The sequence below is a fragment of the Oreochromis aureus genome, linkage group 23 (assembly GCF_013358895.1).
Source record: "Oreochromis aureus strain Israel breed Guangdong linkage group 23, ZZ_aureus, whole genome shotgun sequence".
NCBI lineage: Eukaryota > Metazoa > Chordata > Actinopteri > Cichliformes > Cichlidae > Oreochromis > Oreochromis aureus.
In genome coordinates, this window is record NC_052963.1 from 31,073,121 (window position 1) to 31,091,233 (window position 18,113).

At 38.2% G+C, this 18,113-nt stretch overlaps 1 protein-coding gene across 1 annotated transcript in view; it reads left to right on the top strand.

Annotated features, from left to right (window-relative positions):
• The first annotated feature begins 2,017 nt into the window (after positions 1-2,017).
• Positions 2,018-18,113, top strand: part of slc1a7b (solute carrier family 1 member 7b) — a 47,493-nt gene continuing 31,397 nt past the window's right edge. Inside the window, exon 1 of the mRNA XM_039606359.1 lies at positions 2,018-2,305. Within this exon, the coding sequence (XP_039462293.1) occupies positions 2,165-2,305 (141 nt within the window). The 5' untranslated portion in view covers positions 2,018-2,164. The remainder of the gene's footprint in view (positions 2,306-18,113) is intronic.

The window sequence follows — 18,113 nt, forward strand, 5'->3', positions numbered from 1 at the left end:
TCAAATGTGTCATTCAAACCAAAAGTCTGCAGTAAAACTTTTTATTTTTTAACAAGCCACAGGTGAGCAAAGCTGCAGATTGATTTCCCCCAGCAAGCCTCTGATGAGTCGTTCAAATCCACCTAATTATCATTTGAATGCTGCTTCAGAGGAAATGTATAACACATGGAAATCCAGCTGTTAGTAAAATTGACTGAGACATGACCACTGTCACACATCTGCTTATTGATGGCCTAGAAATGCAGCAGAGAATCAGAAATATTTCTTCTTCTTTTGTTTGTGAATCTAAACTTTCTGATTATTTCCAGGTTTACGTAAAAATATGACAGACCTATTTAAATGACAGATATAGAATACCATGAAGTACTTCATCTGTAAAGCATGGACAGTTACATAAACTGCCCTTGGTTCGTCTGCCTGCTAGACCTATTCACCAGTTCTATAGTCATCCTAGTCACTTGTTTTTCTCATTGAATTTTGAATTTGAATGATGACCAGAGAAGCAACCCAAGAACACAATAAGCAGCTCTTCAGATTATCACCTTCAGTGAAAGCAGACAGGGCCAAAGTCACAATAATGGGACTTTTTCAATCAAGTTACCCCTTCAGAGATGGTTGTATTAAATAGAAATGATCAAAATTATACCCCGATTTTAAAATAGGATAGAAGTGCTCCATGTACTTGCATGAGAAGAGTGAAGATGACAGCCAAGTCGGAAAACTTGAGGAGATAATAGCTGAACATGACCTCTGTATGAACTTGAATTATATGCCTCATTTAACTGTTTCTCAAAATTCATTCTGTGCTTCGCCAGAAGTTGCCTGGCATGGTTCAAGAGATAAAAAAAGAGGTTAAAAATTAATTTCACTTGACTCGTAATTTAATGAGGAGTATATAGTATATATTCAGAACTTACTACAGTATGATGTGGTATGTTTGGAAGGGTTGCCAGGAGAAAGCCTGTTCTCTCTAAAAAAGAACGTGGCAGCATGGCTTAGATTTGCAAAGCTGTATCTGAAGAAACCAGAAGACATCTGGAACAAAGTTATCAGGACAGATGAGATATGTCATACCAGCTGCAAAGTATGATGTTGGAGGGCTGATGATTTGGGCACTTTGCAGTCATTGAGTTGAACCATAAACTCCACTGTTTACGAAAGTATTCTAGAGTCGAATATGAGGCCATCTGTCGGTCTGCTAAAACTAGGCCAAAACTGGGTCATGCAACAGGACAATGATCCAAAGCACAGCAGCAAATCTACAACAGAATGACTGAAGAATCAAGATGTTGCAATGGACCAGTCAGACGTCCAGACCTAAACCTGACTGAGATGCTTAAGACCTTAAGAGAGTGGTATATAAATGGATGCCCACAAACCTCAGTGAACTGAAATACCATTGTTAGACGATATGATATGAGAAATCAGTGTAGTTCATTTACTGACACAAATGGCACAAATGCCCAAATAGTGAACATTGTTAATTAAAACTTCATTATAACATCTTCACTGAATTTGTTTAAGGTTGAGATCTTATTTGGGGATAATAAAATGGTGACAAGGTTTGGAAGTAAATTTTCCGAAATCCTGTATGAGCATTGTTCCTGGTCATACTTGGTTGTGAACCCCAGTATCATCATGAATTCTGCTTTGCTGATTTATCCAACATAAAGTTTTCAAAAAGCAGTTCAATGACCACTGTGTGTGAGAAATATCCCCCTGTTTTCTCAGAGGGTCCGTAAGGTTACTCCGCTAACCTTTGTCAAATTGTTCATGGACCTTTAATCCAGCTTCAGACCTCTTTAATACAGTAGCACTATAACAGGATTGGGAATCTTTAACCCCCTGTGACATGGTTGCCAGCTGTTCCCACCCACTCACAGTGGGTCAGCCCACACAGGGATGCTGATGGGTGGGGCAGGATGGGAGGGCATGCCTGGAAAGTGAGAGGATCCTCTTAGCTTAGTGCAGATCGCTGCAGTGTAAAGACAAGAGGAATGCTGAGCCGAAAGGTGCTTTAAAACGTTGCAGAGGAGTGGATATTTTGCATAGTTTTTCTTCATTAATTTTATATAGTTTTCCTTCATTCTCACACCTGGATTTTAAAGCTTTGGTTGGGCCACATTTATGGATTGCTGAGAGGACGGACGACAGGTGACTCACAATGGCCATGGCTTTGGATGCAGTGTGGGTGAGGGTGAAGAATGTCTGCAAGCAGAATGGGCTCCTCATCATGTCAGTGATGGCTGTGGTCATTGGATGTCTTTTGGGCTTCTTCCTGAGGACACGGCGTCTTACGGAGCAGGTCAGTGTGTCTCCTCCCCTTGACCCAGTGTGACGTCATGCATAGAGAATCCTGTATTTATACTCAGTACAAACACATAAGGTTGCTGTTTTCATCAAATTAAGAAAATGATGCTTATATTAGCCATGTAAAACCTTATTATTCATACCAATATTTTCCCAGTTTTATTGAAGTTCAGCCTTTAACCCTAAACTGCATAATGGTTAAGCGATAAAGTGCTTACCCTTGTACAGTTTAATAAAGGCTGTCATACAATATCAAATAATAACGATTTGAAAGCGATCGCAATAATTCCCGCAGGAGAATGAAAAACCCACTGGTTGTATTTGATAAAACTTTACTACACTCTCTGCAATAATGAGGATAATAATGCATTGCAGGAAGTAGTTGTGTGTATTGCTAGAATGGTGAGGAAACAGGTGGTAACAAAGCAAGTAAGACTGGCTAGCCAGGAGTTTAGTGTATAGCAAGATAATAACCTGAAACACTGGATGGAAAGACCAGCAGTCTCCATATTTAAATTAAAAGCTCATTGGGGAAAAGCTGGAAAAACATTGTGAAAGCAAATCAGTCAGAGGCTTCAGCAAAAGTGTTGTTGTAAAATTTTCAAAAAAAAATGTGTTTGTTTTTCTGCTAAATGAGTGAGAAGTTGTATTAGAACACTCTTTACGGTACTCCTGCTTTAATGTGTCTTTGCACTGATTTTACATTTCCTTCTGCAAAGTCTGTTTGGATAGAGTTTTGGATAAACACATGCAGGAGTAATAAAGTTCCTTTTTGAAAAGACCACAGCAAGAAGAATGCACTCACCAAATGGATGTGTGATTGTTCCTGTTCAAAGTGGCTGTGCAAATTGTGGGTCTTAGCTTTCCTAAGAACTGCTCATTCATACAACACGAGTGACTAAAGTAGTTTTTTCCACCATACATTAAAGGTAAAAACATCCATGAAACTGAATAAAAACAAGCAAGAATAGCACTGTGTACTCATCTAGCTGCCCTCCTAAGCAGTACTTTCAGATTTAGACCATTAGTGTTGAAATCTTTTGGAGGAATGGATGGATAAATAAAAATTGAATTCTACTGAGCTGTGATTGATAAATCTGGGTGGAAACGCCTTGGGAATGCATTCATGTCTCTGGAGTCGGGGGGGCAGAAGCTGCATCAACACTGGAAGCGATTCACTCCTTGCACATTGCTTTGAAGCTGAAAGTTACCTAATTAATAGGCAATTGTCTATTCTATATTCAGCGTACATGTCAGTCACTAGTACATGGTGCTGTTATTGGTAGTCATTTCAAGGTCTCACCTGAAAGTCGAGAAATGTTTATCTTGGATGGCAGCAGTTATTTAACCTGTAGCAGGTTCAATCGCCGAATATCATTCAGTTTCTGGTATCTGAGAATATTATTACTGAGAATTGCTTCCAGTGTGGGCACAGCTTTAATTTGTGTTACAGAACCTTGTTTTTTTACTCACTCATTACCCCTCAGATTTGTCCTGTGAACCTATAGGTTCTAGCTTCACCTCATCCTGCTACATACGTCTTATACATGAATATCATCTGTTCATTACTACCCTGTACTGCAGCTGATACAGGGAGGAGAGACACACAAAACACAAAACCATGCACTTAGTTCTGCATCACTTCTACTGAAGGGGAAACTTTTAGCTGCCACTATAATAAAAGGAATAAGTACAGCAAGCAAAAGCTGTTCAGTTGTTCATATGTCAAACCATAGTCATGTGCATTAAAATTTGCTGATTGCCAGTGACTCCCAAAAGCAAATATGAGTCCATTGAATTTAACATTTAACACGTAGCCATAAATGGATAAGAAGCTGCAGTCCAAAGATATCAGATAGCAGAAGCTAACTCATAACATAGGGCCAGCTAGATGCCTACAAATAAAATACCAGAAATTCACTAACTGAAGTGCAGCCCTCCTGGTCTGTTGGCACAGTTAACTGCACAGCAGATCATATTATTTTGTCAGATATTTTACTCCTTTCAAGGCTCCGAAGCGCTCCAAAATAAACAAGGTCGAGAGATCTAGTTGAGTGGCTCATACCGCCTGAGGTAAAGCATAGCAGACAGAAAGTGATTGGCCTGCAGTCTCCCGTGTCAGCATCCACCTGCTACTCAAAGTACCATACGTATGTATGATGTATAACTTAAAACCTTATAAAAATTTTACCTGGTTATATTAATATTCATCTTTGCTCTCAGGAGCTCAGTGGATTCCAGCACGGTACTCTGATAGGATGCTACCTGTGCAACTTGTGCTCGCTACAGACTGCTGACTATTCTATAGTCATCTGTTAGTGTTGAAGCGATTGGGAATGATAGCAACGCAGCCAAGAAGTGGCAGGCCACGTAAAATCACAGAGCGACCTTCAAACTTCACGTGACCTTCAGATCAGCTCGAGAAGAGTGCGTAGAGAGCTTCATGGAGTGGGCTGAGCAGTTGCATCTAAGCCAAACGTCAGTGGTGTGCTCTCAGAGATGGGCTCTCTGGAGTGACGAATCACACTTTTCTGTCTGGCAATCCAATGGATTAGTCTGGATTTAGCGGTTGCCAGGAGAACGGTATTTGTCTGACTGCATTGTGCCAAGTCTAAAGTTTGATGGTGGAGGCATTACAGCATTGGCTTGTTTTTCACGAGCTGGGCTCAGTCACCTTAGTTTCAAAGAAACTCTTAATGCTTTAGCATAACAAGACATTTTTGGCAATTTCATGCTCCCAACTTTGTGGGAACAGTTTGGGGATGGACCCTTCCTGTTCCAACATGACTGCACACCAGTGCACAAAATAATGTCGATAAAGACATGGATGATTATCCAACATTGGTGTCTGACCTCACAAATGTCATTCTGGAAGAATGGACAAAAATTTCAACACACTCCTAAACCTGGTGGAAATCCTTTCCCAGAAGAGTTGAAGCTGTTATCGCTGCAAAGGGTGAGCTGACATCATATTAAACCCCATGGATTAAGAATGTGATGTCACTCAAGTTCATATGCATGTGAAGGCAGACAAGCAAATACTTGGAAATGGCAATACTGTGTCTCTCCATTTCCAAACGCTTACTCTAAATTTCTAAATAACACCACATCCTACATAAACACTGGCCATTTTAATCCCTTTACAGTTGTTTTTGTGGTGATGCTGCGCTTTTACTATATAAGAGCATTTAAACCGAAAGAGAAAACTTAGTTGCTATATTTATTATATCCCTCATGCAGAAGAAGCATTTGTGTTTGTGTATGTGTGTGTATTCATGTTTGTTGTCATTAATTTATTAAAGCATGTACGGGAAACCTAAGCATTCATTTACAGTAAAGTTGCTTCAGTCAACAAGCAGCTTTAATGGGATCTGTAAACAAAATGCAGCCTTTTTCTTTCCCATCACCCTTCTGTCTAAAGCTCTGTCAAATTCTCAAATAGACCTAAAAATAGCTCGTGGCTCCTTTACTCTCACAATAGGGGATTACAATCCAATCAAATAAATGCTTTCTCTAATTGTACATCAAATAAAAGTGCCTGTCAGTGGGACTCATGGCAACCTATACAAGACATTTATGTTTCAAGGCAGATTATCTGTTTCTGCTCTGAACCCCCAAACACAGATCCTCTCTGTGTTTGGGGGTTCAGGGCATAAACAGGAAGTACAGCTAATCTTTTCAAGTGTGTTTTCGTGTTTGTCTGTGTGTATGTGTGTGTGAGATAAGACTTAACTTGTTTCGGGGAGCAGGGGGATTGGACTGTGCAGCAGAAAAATGAAAACAGAAGAAAAAAGAAAAACAAAGATAATATTCAAAGGAATTAAAATCTGAAGAGAAGCGACAACCTAACATTTTTTCGCACAGGAACATCTGAAGTACAAGTGTAGGACTGGGTTCTGGGTGGTGACTAGATTATAGTATAATGAAAGTCTGTAGAAGCAGCCCATTAGTAGCAAATTTCACAGTTAGACTGACAAAGTATGTTAAAAATAACTCAAGATTATTTCTGTGATGAGATCGCAACAGACAGATGCACAAACACCTGGTGAAGCGGGTGATTGTCATCGGGAAAATATTTTGCCACAGTGACACACACTGGAAATATTCCTCAGAGATTTTGATCCATATTGACATGAAAGCAGATTTGCTGCAGATTTGTCTGTTGTATATCACAGCCATGATGTGAATCCCTTGTGTCACCACATCCCAAAGATGCTCTGGTGACTGCAGAGGCCATTTGAATACAGTGCAGTCATTGCCATGTTCAAGATTCCAGTTTGAGGTGACTGGAGTTTTGTGATATGGTTCATTATTCTGCTGAAAGCAGCTGTGGTCAGAAAGGGCTGGACATGGTCAGCAACAAGGCTCAGTGCAGTACTAAAGGGCCCAAAATGTGCCAATAAAATACCCCACACAACATTACATCATAACCAGCCTGAACCACTGATACGAGGCAGGTTGGATTGAGGCTGTCATGTTTTTTATGCCAAAGTTTGACAATCTTACAATCCAAACGTTGCTGCAGAAAATGAGAATCATTAAACCAGGTGACATTTTCTCTAAATTCCTATTTTGTTGAGCCTGTGTGAATTGTGGTCTCAGTTTCCCGTTCTTGGTCTTCAGCTGCTGCAGATGCATAGATAGATAGACTTTGTCATTCAGACTTCATTCATACACCAGTCAGTGCACATCAAAACTACTCAAACTTCTCAAAAATACTGAGACTAGGCCGTCTGCCAGTAACAACCACACCGTATTCTAACTCACTTAAATCATCTTATGCTCTAATGCTTTGTCTGAACTTCATCAGGTCATCTTGGCCATGCCTGCATTCCTAAATGCACTGAGTCATTGCGATCTGATTGGCTGATTAAATATTTCCATTAATGAGCATTTGAAGAGGTGTACCTAACAAAGTGGCTCTTGTATATTTTTGACTGAAGCACTGATTAGACCTACGCCTTTTTTTCAGAGTGACTGAAAGCCCCAAGGTGAAGCAGCTAAACACTCTAATAGTCTGTTTTCCATACTTTTCAAATTAATTCAGCTCACTTTTATTTCTATAGCACGATGTTATAACAACAGTTGCCTCAAAGCCTTTTATATTGCAGAGGAAAGACCGCATTAGAGAAAACCCCTCTTTCCTACTGAAAGAGGAAAATTATTTCTGCATATTTGATGTGAGAATGCACAAGTCACTAGCTGGAATCAAACTGCAGCTGTGGTGCTGCAAGGCACAAGGCATTTTTTCATCTCGAGTCTTGTATGTGTATTTCAAAATGACCTAAATGCAAACAGAAGAAGAATATTTAGCAAATAAAAAGTATGACCAGTGTAGTTGCGATCGTGCTGTCACTCATTTGGTTGCTTCAAAGATGGTAGCCAAGTCTGAGACTGGTCACGGTGGCATGCCATCTTCAAAGTAACTTTGTAACAAGTGATAAAGTGACAATTAGACAGAGTCAGCCTGCTGTCTATTTGTGTTTGAATGGTTAGGCTGGCAATTACATGCACTCTTTTGTCTGATTAAGTGTGATAAATCTGTTGCAGGTCTACTGCAAATCTGTTACCCTCTACATACAGAACAAAAAAAACCTCACAATAAAGAACATCACATTAACTGCTTACATTCAGAGCAACCTGTTAAATCGCCTATTGCAAAGAGGCACATTGAAGATGAGTTGTGTTCTGTAGTAAAGGCTAATTCTGATTGGTTGTAATATGTTGGTTATCTTTCTGCAAGTGCAACAAATTAAATTATAAATTGTAACTATTTGCAAGCCTTCAAGTCGCCTCCCACTAGGTAACCTGTGCAATCACTTTGCAATTGAAAGTGCTGGTCGAGAGGCTGAGGGAAAACAATGAGGAAGAGTGAAGTGTAAATAAGACAAACAGACAGAATGAGAGAGAAACAGGACTAAACAAAGAGCAGAACTAATAGGAGCAGGTGAAACTGATGACAGCAGGGCAAGAAGGCAGGAAATACACAGTATGACACATGAAGATAGCAATTTTTGAAATAAAACTGGGAAAAACTGAAGGATAAACAAGCAGGAAAGCAGACAGGGAAGCACTGAAGGGTGCACAGGAAACTGAGGTATTAGAAATACAAGGAGTCCATTATGGTACAAGCACCATGACATAAGATGTCCTTTGGTGCAAGAGATAACAGTTCTATTAAATAAGAAATAACGTCCGGCAGGTCCGACATGATGGCATAAGCCGTGGAAATAATTTTATTTCTTGGTAGAAAGCTCTAGAAATGCTGGAACCTATATTTTCAGTTATCCAACCAATAATACCGTTTTTTGAAGCTTCCTGCACCTACAGCTTTCAAACTTTAAGCTCACATTTTGTAAAGGAAACTTTCCAATCCATTGGCAGCTTTTACACACACACACACACACACGCACACACACACACATATATATATATATATATATATATATATATATATATATATATATATATATATATATATATATATATATATATATATAAACATGCAGTTATATGCAACATGGATGTATTACAAAACATAATGTTTAGTATATATAACTATAACTAACTTTTCTCAGTGATGCTGTTTATTGTACTCTAATGCTTCATTGTGTCACACTTGGTTAGTGAAACCTGTCAAATTGCACTGCCCAGTTCACTGCACACGCACACACACATGCAGGCATACGCACATTGACCCTTAATGCCTGAGTGCAAGATGAGCAGAGCTGCAACAGACCTTCTCTGCTGGTCGTATGCAAGTGCTAATCCTGCTCTTACACAGCAAACTAAGCTCTCTCTGCTTAACAGAAAAGCGCTTTAGCTATCATAATGCACCCGCTTTGCCCTGCAGACCCTCAGTCCACTGTTTGTACACCTCCCCCTGACACCACCCCTACATTCATCAACTCTGTGGAAAACATGACTTTCATAAGTTGATGGATAGTATACTAGTGTTTTTAGCTTCTTAGCATGCTGGACGCCTCTTGTTCACCACACCTTTGCAGCATTTTCTTTTTTGTGACAACTTAGACAGTTTTTGCTTTTAAAATAATAAGATACTAACTTTGCACAGCCTGAAAGTATAAATAAGACTGCAACAACATTTACAAGAATCAAGCAAGCAAGCAACTGCCAATTTTGTTGCTAAATCAAAATTTAAAAAGAAGAAAAAAAGAAAGATCTGCAAAAAAAAACACTGCAGTAACTACTACATTTTTACATATCAATGGGTCACAGTACACACATCTGCAAAAAATTTTATTCTTGTCAACACCTTTTAATTTTTGTGACAAAATATGAGAAAAAACTCAGACATATACAGTAGCAATCCAGTTTTTCTGCTCCAAAAAAGAAATACAACAACAGGAACAAACGGACATTTTGCCATGATCGTGCACAAACACCTGCACACACACACACACACACACGGTTACACACACAGCCTTACAAGGTGAAAATTAAACTAACAATGCAATCGTGTTTAGTAACAATACAGTTATTCTGAATGGAAAATCCTTGACCTTCATTAATATTTCAAGGAAGCTTGTATTATTTATGAAAATGTGTCTTTCCAAAAACAATTCTCCAGTTTTGCTCTCTTCCCCCTGCTCAGTGTTTTGGGTGTTAGGTGCATCCTCTCTCAGAGTTACAGTTTTTTTTATTGTTTTGTTTTGTTGTTTTAATGAAAAACTGTTGGTATGAGTTGTGGGTAGAGACCAAAAGAATAAGATCGCGGATACAAGAAGCGTACAAAGCATTATGGGGTCAGGAACTGGGTTATTCAGGAGGGCTTAGAGTGGGGTCATTGCTTCTGATCGAAGAGAGCCAGTGGAGTTAATTCAGGCATCTGATGAGCGTGCCTCCTGGATGCCTCTTAGTTGAGGCTAGGCTCAGACACAGGATGCTGGAGAAATTGCATCTCTCCACTGGTTTGGGAATCCCTCAGTCTCTCCTAAGAAGTGTTGGAAGAGGTAAGCATGGAGAGGGAGGTTTTGGCTGAGACTGCTGCCTGTGCGACCTACACCCAGATGAGCATTTGAAAATGGATGAATGGACTTCTGCAGCCAGTTAGACTGTTTGCACTGAACATAACTCACAATGCAGGAATGTCAGTAACAAAAAAAGAAAAAGGAAGATTTTTTTTGGCCCTTGAAGTCAATAAAACTGCAGCAATTCGTGTCACATAGCGCGACGTCAGCAACTTTCCACAGCAGTTGGTCTGCCAGCTAGAAGCTAATACTGCTTCATGCAACTCAAGTAAGGGAATTAAAATACATAGTTAACTACTGCTAATCAATTGCTACACACTGTCTGCATGTACTATATGAAAAAACTCCCAGTTTACGTATGAAAAAATATAGAAGTAAAGAATAAATCATTGAGTTTTTTATTCCAAAGGTGACATCACAGTGACTTTCTTATGGTAACGTTTTTTTTCTGTTTGTTTGTTTTTTCTTTTTGTTACTCATCTTTTTATTTATGACACATCCGAAGTCCATATAATTATTGCCTCAAAGTTGGGCTAATTAAAAATTTTATTATAAGAATGTCCCTTTAGCTCTTTGAAAAACCTCCTTCCCTCTGCAAAAAGTGTTGCAGAGGGAAGGTTAACATGAAGTACAAAGAGAGATGGAATGTTTAATAAATTAGATTTTTTTTAGTGCTCATCTTAAGGTATTTTCAAAGCCACTTTAAAGAAACGCCCCACTGTGTAGCACTTCTCACCTCAGTTCCACACACCAAACAGAAACTGTTTAATCTCATCCAAAAAATGCAGGGACCGCATTTTTGTGTGCAATCAATGCGGTAAGATACTTTACTGAAAATGACTAGGTTGGTTTAACAAAATGACAAGCAATAACACCATATCAAGATCAGACAAAACAATAAAGAACAAGCCCACAGTTGCAAATCAGCAGCAGGAGAATCCATGACCAGTGAATAGTATAAATAGTATGCATAGTGAAGTTGCACTTAGAGGTTGGGACACAGCGTGATGGATGACTCAGACAGCACAGCAGTGTGGATTTTGTGTCAGTCAGTAAAAGTATGACTTTAAATGACATACCTCAGATGCTAAAAGCAGCGATAATGTGAAGAACAACAACAAAAACAAAGTGAACAACATATTGATATTTATCTTTATAAATTCATAAATGCTGTAATATGGGATTCAGCTGCACTTCCACACTAGACTCAGATGGCTTGACTCCTGTCCTCTTTCAGCAATAACCCCCTCAGTGAACTCCCTCTGTTAACCCTGGAAAACAATATTACACTTCCATTCCAGTGCCGTTCATTTCTCTTTTTAATAGTTGTATTTTGGATAGTTTAGAATATTTTCAGACCTTTATTCCTCCAAATATTTTTTAAATGAAATAAATTAATTCCTTTAACGATAACTATGATGAATTTCAATCTGGCTGATGCTTTTTAAAGATCTTTAAGACTGACTCTCAGAATTATTATTCTCTACTCAAACTCTTATCTAATAATGTTTGCAAAGAGGTGCTTGATCTAAGTTATATTGTTGAGTTTGACTTGTACCCCTGTTCCCCAGATAACTAAAGAAGTGCTGCTTTGCTCAAATGAGACATTAATATGGTATGTGTTTAATTTGGTTGGTTAGATATCAAGTTGTGTTGCTTTTTGAATGCTTTTTATATAAAGAACTTTGGATCTTTGGATCTGATCATGATTAGGGAATTAGGTGGTGATGAGTCTGGACCAAGGCTAACTCACTAACACAATCATATTGCTAGGGGATCTAGGGGCTCAGATCACTCCAGCGCAGTACTGAAGCCTGTGTATTCCTGTCAGTTTGCCTCCCTATATAAATAATTCCTGTAAAATGCTGTCCTTGTATCATCCCACCAATTTCTAGTGGGATTAGTTCAGGACACCGACTGTTTTTAAAGCCACCGCATCTGTTTGCTTGGGGTCACTGCCCTGTTTTCAGCCTATCTGTGAAAATGTGCACCACCACAGCTCTCCTGGATTTTTTTGTGAGTGACTAAATGTATAACATCCAACAATTTGCTTCATAACTTTTGCACTGTCCACTTCCTGCTGTGACAAAACAAATTTCCCACGTGTGGGACTAATAAAGGTTATCTTATCTTATCTTATCTTATCTTAATTACCACAAAAGACCATGATTGCTATTGGCAAGAAGACAGTCTTCACAACTGAACGCTTGCAAACTTTCCTTTCATATGGATACCTTGTAAACAAAGAGCTGCATATTTACACATTGAAAGAAACAAATTATTGCTTAACTGTTTCTGGTCTCTACCAACTCCTAAAGAAAATATGTGGCTGAATGTTAGGCTGAGAGTAGTGAGAATGAATTAAAAGACTAAAGCTATACAAAAAAAAAATGTAAAAACAAAAAAATATAAAAGTAAAATAGTAAACTGAAGCTTTGCAGGGAAGAAAATTGTCTACGCTGTGATTACAGATATTGTGCCTGTAATAAAAATGTGTAATCACTTCACTGAAAAGTATTGCTGATTGAGGAAATCATGTTTGGCTGGTTTAAGTTATTTATTTATTACAGAGATTGTTTGTCCATGTCAACAGTCTCTCTCACAAAAGGAGCTCCACAAGGTCCTGTACACACCCGATTTCAGATAAGTGGAAGATAATGAATGGATGGACAGACAGATGCATGGATGGATCGACAGACAAGTTGATAGACTAATTATTCGATTTTGAACATGTAAATACAAATACAATAAAAATAAGCCCGTCTCCACACAGTAGTCTAAATATGGTAGAGAACGGTAACAGATTTTTCACATGTGACATTTCCAGCAAATTTTGTCAGCTATTATCACACCCACGAAATGAGTTTTATGCACTTTTTCTAAGCCGGCCCCTCTATTTGTACCTGAACTTAATTATTTGTTTAATTGCTACAATATACCATTCACATTTAACTTACCCAGCGATTGTCATTTGGATAGATGGATGCATGGATGGACTTACATAAACTTAAAGGGCCTTTAATGATCATTTATATTCATATGTGATTAGGTGTTATGTTATTAAAAATTTATATTTATTTGAATTCATGAATTATTATTTATTATTTAGAATAAACATATTTTTATATTATATCAAATTGTTATTTTTAGAAACAGGAGCAAGCAACATAAGACTTCACAGGAACATAACAGATGCTTTGATTATTATACACAGATGACTAAGTGGACACTGGAAACACTGGGCGAGCAAGACAAAGGTGGAAGTACTGACAATCTAACAGACAGAGATTAAAAGCCAAAAAAAATCCAGATTATACACAGTAAACTCTGTGGTGCTCATGCTCTAATAATGGTTCTGAAACCAGTACAGCACTTCTAAGGACTCACTTTTTTCAATTACCATTTGTATTTTCAAACTTCAAAATTGAAGCCTCAATCACATGTTTAACATTAAAATAAATAAACAATACACCTTGTTCACCTCATCTCATATGTGAAAACGTTATAACACCCTCATTATTAATGAAGGACACTAACTGATTAATTTAACACAAGATAAACCGAGCCTGAAGAAGATGAGATGAGATGAGAAGAGAAGAGAATAAAAAACTTATACTTTTTACGTAAGGTTTTGTGTAGCACATATTCAATTGATCTTTATATTCTGGCGCATGAAGGCAATTATATTTTAAATTGCATGATCATGGGACACGGGCTCCTGGTTCAGAGCTTTGAAACTGCACTGCGCCTGTAGAGACGACTTGGGAGGAAAGAAGCTTTGTCAAGCAACTGATCCACTGCCAGCTTCATTTTGACAGGGTGGAGATATGAGCTCTGGCTGCATGGGATGGAAACAGCAGAGCTGATAGAGAACAGCTGTCCACTGTTGGACTGGACAGGGGCCAGTGTTAAGCCTGGTGGACTCACAAACACACAAACCCCCACGGGATCTGCAGACAAACTGTCCCCCAAAACTTGCATATTAGATTTACCTCTCTGTGCTTAGCCACGACTCTCACCTCTTTTCCTGTTGAAAGATTCCTTCCACCTACGCAAGTCTCTATTGAGTAATAGAAGTCTGTGAGTGGAATGAACAACAAGGTCTACTTTACACACCAGTGATGTTGCTTTGGGAGTTTCTTAAAGTCAATCGGAAGGGATTTCTTTCCATAAAACTGAGTAATAGTCAGATGAACTCCACTTTCACCCCATCATACAGTAGGTGTTGATTTTGTGATTTGTGACAGATAAAAAAAATATGATTTTTTTGAAATATAAGTGTCTTTGATTAGACACTTAACTTTAAAACTACTTTTTCTCTCTTTGATATAAAAGGAAGATTGGAGATTGACCTATAATTAACTAAGACAGCTGGATCAACCTTAAAGGTCTGTGATATGTAGTCTATTAATAGAGATTGATGGATCATATTTACGATTAAACTATCTCTATTAATCATATTTAAGCATTAATTAATGGCAGGACTTCTTTGAGCAGTCTTGTAGGATTGGGGTCTAATAGACACATTGAAGGTTTGGAGGAAGTGTTTACTGAAGTTAACTCACAAAGATTAACTGGAGAGACTCATCAGTGGTACTGTTATTGAAAGTATCTGCATGTAATGATGCTGCCATGAGATGGTTATGAATCATTTTTTCTCTATTGGTTAGATTTTTATTTGTGAAGAAATTTGTGAGCTCATTACTAGTTAAGGTTCAAGGAAAGTTTGGCTCAGCAGACCAATTCTGGCTACAGTGTTGAAAAGAAAACTGGGGTTGCTCTTATTTTCTTCACTAATGAAAAGATGTCCTAGCCTTTTAGGAGGGCTTTTATATAGAGCAATAAACTATTTTTCCAGGTTAAATGAAGATCTTCTAAATTAATGAGATGCCATTTCCTCTCTAACTTTTGGGTTATCTGCTATAAGGTGCACATTAGAGAGTTATACCAGGAAGTCAAGTACTTGTGATTTGAGGCTTTCTTTTTCAGAAGCGCCACAGTATCCAGAGTCATGCACAATGGTGATGCGACACTATTAACAAGATAATCGACCTCTGTGGGAGTAGAGTTTAAGTAGCAGCTCTGCACTGTGTTGGCACAAGACACCATAAGTGAGGAAAAATATCCTTAAATGTAATTACTGCACTTTCAGAAAGACATCTACAGTAGTGAAATGTATTACCCACTATTGTGTCATCCATTATTGTAAACTTAGGTTTTATTAAGAAGTAATCAGACAAAAGAGGGTTTTCAGGGAACACTGTATAAATGTTCAGTTCCTATGTCACATGTCAGAACAAGATCCAGGGTGTGATTAAAGTGGTGGGTGGGTTCTTTTACATTTTGAGCCAATTAAGTTTAATAATAGAATAAATGTTTCTTTTGATCTTTCTTGTTGCCATCACTGTGCAGCCCTGTAATGAGTTGGGCATTTCCTGGATTGAATGAATGAATGATATTAAGAGATGTATAAGTTTTATAAAAATACAAAACAAACATGGTCTTACTGCTTTTCAGTGTATTTTCTTTACAAGTGCATTCATTGTCATCATTAAGAAATATGCCAGGAAAATCTCCTGTGCTGGGTCCATTACAGTACAGGTTTTTCAAAAAAGAACTTGTGCCGGGCACACCACATTCATCTAGAGAACACGCAGGAAGTAAATTTGGTAGAGTGGAGACATGGGGCAACAATGCAGAGCTGAAATGAAACCCCTGCTTAAGTGAAAATAAAAGGAAAGCACAAGAGACAGAAGACTTACAAAATAAAACTGGGAGCAACAAAACACAGAAACAAAACTAATACATGACTGAACATGGAGAAACACAAGGGAGGCTACAATCAACAATGAAATCCAAATTCAAAACATAGAGGACAACAAAGGTCAAACAAGAAAGCGACTACATGTTTTCTATATTGACCAACTGGGGCAATTTCTGAATAAAATGAAATCTGAACATATGTAGTGAAAAGTAGAGAAATGTAAGCTGTTGTAGGTCAAAAGCTGATATGTCATCCATGTTAATACTCTGTCCATATGTGTAAGCCCGCTCTGCTGCAGCTGTTTTTTCCATCTGATTTAACAAATCTCTGTTTAATGCTTAATAACTTCTCATGTAAACATCAAAGAAATGCAACACCATTGAAAGGTAACAGTGAGATTTTTCTTTTTCTGGACCACTTTAACATCACATTTTCCATCCATGCGATGAATTGATAGCCTGGTACTCCCGGGACAGGCTATCAATTTGTCGCAGGTCATGAACTTACAGTTGTTCCAGTATGTTATAATAAACTGCCAGTTAGGGGGGAAAATATATATGACTGAAAGGGATAGAAGATCTGAGGCTTTGTGGGATTTACAACCTTGATAAAATACTCATCGCCTACCTTGTTTCAGCTGGAATTATAAAACTCAAACATCACAGCTTTTGCTACAGGCAGGGACATAATTTCATCTCAAGGCTAAAGTCAACATCGAAGTCAATCGGCCTTGGCAACACAAAGTGTGGAAGAACATTATCTTTTGTTATCATACAATTCCATTCAATTTTTTTTTTGCTTTTTAAATTTATTTAATAATTTGTTAATTCACCCTGATAATTGTTTTCCACTGATTCAGTCAGGAATGAATCTGAATTAAAAAGAAATAACTGACTCTGTGGCACTCCCCCCTCAATGACGGAGAAATTGTTAGCGACATTGCTGTCATCAATCTGCCCTGGGTTTTCACAGAGCACCTCACGTAGAAGGCATTAAAAAGGAATCCTGGTCATATGTAGACTTGGGCGGATCGATCTAAATACCGATTTTCAATAAGGATTGATACTTTGTTTCTAATTCTAAAGTTCAGTATGTAGCCCATTGAATTGAAACAAAAAGAAACAGCACTGCAGTAAATGTCCAAAATGTTTGATATGTCAGTCATGGCAGCTCCAGCTAGCTGGGTTTTAAGCGCTAGCATCAGAGCTACCAGGGTTATAGTTTGCCTAGTTGTGGCACAGAGCCAGTTTTATGAATAAGAGAGCTAGCTTTCTGCTACAGCTGTTAATATTAATGTACAGAAGTTCTTTATGGATACTGTAATATGAATAGGTTAAAGCAGTGTTGTTGTTAGGCCCACCCAATAAAGTATCTGTGCCCCCTTAGCTGAATTCTATTAATAATAAAAGTTACATTAATTCATATAGTTTGTTAATGAAAACCTTAAATAGCCATATTAGTAAAAAGTCATAGCCGTGCAAGTTTTTCAGTTAACACTTTAGTGCTTCTGTAGCAGTCCTGGTAACCGAGGAAGACACAGAGTGGATAGGCCTATGACGGTCAGACTGCTTCTAATATCTCTTTGAAACCAAAAATACCTCAGTCATCAGTTTGTGCAGCTACTTTTAAGGCATGGACCTACTCAAAAACTACGAAACAAGTAGAAATGTGCTGAGGAGATTCTGTGTTCACAATTAGCCGGTGAGCTCATTGATCCACTTTCAGGGAAAATGTTTCTCCTGTTTGTTTCCTGCTTTGGCTCTGCAATCTAAGACAGGTGTTTTTAGACTGTTTAAAATTGTGGCTACATTATTTTATGGGTGTACTGTGCATGTATGGTTATAATTGTGCATGGCATGACTTGAGCCAAGTGACCACCCGTCGACTTCATATGGTCTGGTGCTAACCCTGGGTTAAAGTCTAAAGAAGGGAGAAAACATTCACAAATCTTGGTTTTCAGTTACAACTGCTATGAAATGATCACATTTGTTACGCTCTCCCATTTTAGCCAACTACTGAACCTAAAGACAATACCTGAAGAACCCTTT